Source organism: Mus pahari, chromosome 14, assembly GCF_900095145.1.
Source record: "Mus pahari chromosome 14, PAHARI_EIJ_v1.1, whole genome shotgun sequence".
Lineage (NCBI taxonomy): Eukaryota > Metazoa > Chordata > Mammalia > Rodentia > Muridae > Mus > Mus pahari.
In genome coordinates, this window is record NC_034603.1 from 4,894,377 (window position 1) to 4,898,898 (window position 4,522).

General features: G+C 46.7%; 1 protein-coding gene across 7 annotated transcripts in view; it reads right to left on the reverse strand.

Moving 5' to 3' along the window:
• Nucleotides 1-4,522, reverse strand: part of Tenm2 (teneurin transmembrane protein 2) — a 1,236,531-nt gene that overhangs the window by 101,055 nt on the left and 1,130,954 nt on the right. For all 7 annotated transcript variants that reach the window (XM_029545825.1, XM_029545821.1, XM_029545820.1 and 4 more), the window contains one exon: nucleotides 3,846-3,992. In XM_029545825.1, coding sequence (XP_029401685.1) covers nucleotides 3,846-3,992 — 147 coding nt within the window. The remainder of the gene's footprint in view (nucleotides 1-3,845; nucleotides 3,993-4,522) is intronic.

Here is a 4,522-nt window from a genome sequence, read left to right on the forward strand (position 1 = left end):
CTCTCCTCTCCTCTCCTCTCCTCTCCTCTCCTCTTCCCTCCCCTCCCCTCCCCCTCCTCTTCTCTCTTCTCTCTCTACTCCTTCCTTCCCCCCTCTCCTTCCTTCTTTCACTCCCTTCCTCTTTCCTTCTCTTCTCTTCTCTTCTTTTCTTTTTTTGCAGGTATCATGACATACAAAGCTGGTCCCTTCAGAATTGGCTATTGTTTTCTGAGGTCACGTGAGAAGTCACATGGCTGGTGAGTGTTGTAGAAAGTAATGATAATTTAGACTGTGGGGGTTGCCATGTATGTTGCTGTGGGTATACCTGAAGGTGGCCTTTCCTGACAGGGTTTCTCTGCTGAGTATCACAGGATATTGAGAATATGCGTGTGACAAATTTCCTCAGGTCTTTAAAAGAAGCAATTTTTATCTGGAGCCTTTCTAGATGCATAGAAGGAGAAATTAAGGCATTATATAAAATTGACGTTTTAGAACTGTGGATCTCAAAGAAAAATCTACATCCAAGGCACCAGGGAATTTACCCGACATTCAAATTCTTGTACCCTGCCAGAGACCCATGAGCTCTGAAACTCAGCGATGGGTCAGGCCTCAGTCTCCAGGGTTTAATCGAATCCTTTAGGTCCTTTCGGAACCTGCTAGGGAATAGACAGAAAGTACAAGGGATTCAATTCCACCCCAGTTAATGAAGTCAGTAAAGAACTTCAAATGTTTCTGTGTTTGTGTTTATAACTATCTTAGTTTAGAATTAAAAGAAAAAGAAAAAAGGAAAAAAAACATCACTTTAAATTGAGTTTTTTTTTTCTTCTTCTTCTCTTCTCAGATGTCTGGAGATGGGGAAGGACTGGCCTTTTCCAGTTCCCTTTGGAAGAATGCTCTATTATCTTCCCCGTTCAGGAGATTTATGACAAGTGTGTTCTTTGCAGCTGCTCCCCGGGCCTGCATTCATGTTCTGCTTGGATGCTTCTCTGACCCAGTGCCAGGTTTCTAAAGCATACAATTCTTTCAGAGGAGTCCCAACACTGGACTGAACCAGGTACTCCAGAGGTAGGCTATCCAGGGGCAACCCCCCCCCCAAAAGATGTGTAGAGAGAGATACGGGTGAATTTGCTGCCCCTGGGTCTGGGGTTGATGAGAGGAACTTTAATATTTATCAATAAACAACAAAGTGCTTAGCACACCTCCTAGGGAAGTAATTAACCACAGAAAGAATACCCTGTGCCGAGGCATCTCCTCCAAAAAAAGAACTCACTTAATTGTGAATTGCTTACGCCAGGTGAGAGGGAAGTGGTGTCTACCTCTCTCACCTGACATAAGCAACTCTGAACTAACTGGGAGTTTCTTTTTATAAACACGGAGCAGAGAGTTTCTTCTTGGTGGCTAATTACTTCCTTGGGAGGTTGCTTTAATAGTTCCCATAAGAAGGCCATCATTATCTTTAGCATAATCACGGGCTCATTCGCTTTTGTCCTAGCCTTTCCTGTGTTGTTGGGGCTCTACCTCTACAAGGGATCCCGAGTTGAGCCTATGAGGCAAGCCCTCCAGCTTGGAGATCAGGTGCCTCAGGTTGGGAGCCAGAACCCAGGTGAGGCTGACGGAGAGGGAGGTAGATAGCAGAGGGCTTTGCTGGGGACAGTGGTCTCCCGGAATCGCCTCTCTTTTTTGTATGCCACACTCCAGCACTTTGCTATGTTTTCAGTTGTTGACACCCCAAACAGGGAAGGGGGTCAGGGAAGTGGCTCGGCTCCTTTCTGGAGGCAGGAGCTGATAGGTGAGGAACCATGGCTCTCACTGAAGGGCACAAGCAAAAGGCCATTGGATTCCGACTCTCAAAATAATGCTTCACGCTGTCATGCCTCACCTTGCACAGAATGAAGGCATTATCTTCTATTCTGGCTTTGTTTCAGGAGAACAAAATGAATGAAGGACAGTGCCACAGCACATCTGGCCTGTGAAATTCTATGGTCACAAACTCGTATCAGTGTAAATAATGCCTGCTTGCTCCCAAACCGTCTATATACACAAAGGCAATTGTTATGGATTTTCTGAGATGCCCATTAAGAGGATGAAGAAAGAGGGAAAGATAGAATGTCTAACATTCCCATTTGTTTCTCACCAGGTTGCATCTTTAAATACCCGAGGCTGACTCCAGGGGCCATGACTTTGATGCCGGATGGTGATACACCATACTCTATGACTGTCACAGTGGGGGCATTCTTGTAGATCCTTTAATTCCTGAGACAACTTCAACTTCACATGAACTCTGACCATTTTGATGGGGGTGGGCCATGAGTCTACACTGATAGGACGGACAGCATGCAGCATTTGAGCTGAGGAGAGCACACGACGCACACACTACTTCTCTCCGGAGCCCTGTCGTCACACAGGAACACGCTCCAGGACAGTCAGCACAGATGTTCAGAACAGTAGAGGGTCTTTAGCCAGGCCACCTGCACATGTGCCATCTCAGACACCGAGCAGGGTTTGATCCCTGTCAGAGCTTGGATGGCAGAAGAGAGATTTGCACATCCTGAAAAGTATCCAGAGTGAATTTTGAGGCCTGATAGCTGTATCATCTCTCACTGAGCCACTTAGCTCTGTGTTTAGGGTTAAATATGAGGTACAGTTGTACAGAAAATATAAACAAGAGATGAGATGGCTCGGTGGGTAATGACACTTGCCTCCAAGGCAGATAGCCTAAATTTGATCTTGGGATCTACAATGTGAAGGAGAAAACTGACTCGTGCAAGTTGTTTACTGACCTTCACATGTATGCTGTGGCATGCATGTCCCCCCTCTCCTCCCCCCACTCAATGAAATGGCACATTAAAAAAACTAAAAATATAAACAAGTGGACACTCCCATCTTCCAATACAGAGGAAGGGATAGGTTATAGGATTTATAGCTTCATCATGCAAGATAAATCCGTTTTTGAGGTCTGCTAAACCATAAGCATTGTGTAAATAGCTAAACGTACTGTGCTGTGTTCTTAAAATTTGCTAAGAGGGCAGGTGGCAACCACACTTATAAGAAATAAGAATGCATATGGTGGAGGGAACTCTGAGTGCTGATGGCTAGGCTCATGGTTTTGGACATAGCGATGCTTTCATGAGTGTATGTATATACCCAAACTCATCAACATGTTCATATCAAATATATATAGCCTTTTAGATATCAATTATGCATCAATAAAATAGTTAGAAAAAAAGTGGATACATTGAAATTAGAATTTATGTATCTTTCCATAAGATGAAGTCTTCTTTAGATAATTTCCCCTCAGGAAAATGTGAAAAACCTTTTCTTCTCCCTCACTAATTAGATTTGGCTCACAGGCTACAGCTGGGTGACCACAGATTAGATCACATGCTTTGGTTTCAGAGCTGGGTGTGGGTCCTGACTTCATACTAGAAGTAATGGAACTGCTCTCCAGGCCTTGGTTGCCTCGTCTGCAACGTGACATCTCAGAGGGTCATAAGGATGAAGGGGCACATGGCTCATGACATTCCAGGGCAAGGTGAGTCACCAGCCATCACCATTGTCACGGACCATGATTTACCACCCTGGAAAGTCTGACAGGACCATTTACGCTGAAGGCAATAGCCAGAACCTCTCTGCAATGATGGGGTGCTTGAGAATCCAAAGCCAGCACCAAACCTCCGTGAGTATTCAGCCTGGGTCTGCAAGTGTCCTCATGACCTAAGGATGTGTGTTCTTGACCATATTCACTTCAAAGGAAACATTACAACACTGGACAATAGTGTGGAGATCTTTCAGGAGAGAGTGGCTCATGACGCAAGCACACAAAACACTGTTCTTGAGGGGATGGGAATTAGAAGACGCTTGCTCACCTCCCTCATTATCCTTGTTATCAGCGCAGGAGGTTTCCATGGCAACGTTGCATCCAGGCCCTCTCCAGCCGGTCTGGCAGACACACTGCCAGCTGTTCTGACCCAGTGTGCATCTCCCGTTACCGTTGCACAAATCAGGGCAGCCATCTGGTTGGAGAAATGGAGAGAATGAGAAGGAGGGACGTGAGGCCGCGCTGGGGAAGCAGGGGAGCCATGCAGTAGGGGAGCAAGCCTGCAGGGCAGCCACTGGGCCAGCCTCACAGTGGGGCCCATACCTGCTGTCCAAAGAGTTGGGGGGAAGCAGGCCACGCATGCAGGTGCAAGACAGAGTTGGGGCACAGATGCAGGGGGTTCCCAGTGATAACTGACCTGGGTGCAGGGGTCAGAGCAATCTTGCCAAAGTGGGGAGGGAGTTCAGTGCACATCCCAGACAACTGCACCCGTGCTGACCTGACAATGGACTAGCTAGGCTGTGACTTCCAGCCTGCAGCTCAGGATGTGTGCTATCTTGAAGCTGGTCATCTTAGCTACCCCCTCCCCCTCCCTTTCTTCCTTCTCTTCCTTCTTCCCTCCCTTCATTTCTCTTCTCTCCCTCCCTCCCTTTCTCATCTCTCCCTCCTTTATTTTCTTCCTTCCTTCCTTCCTTCCTTCCTTTCTCTCTCTCTCTCTCTCTCTCT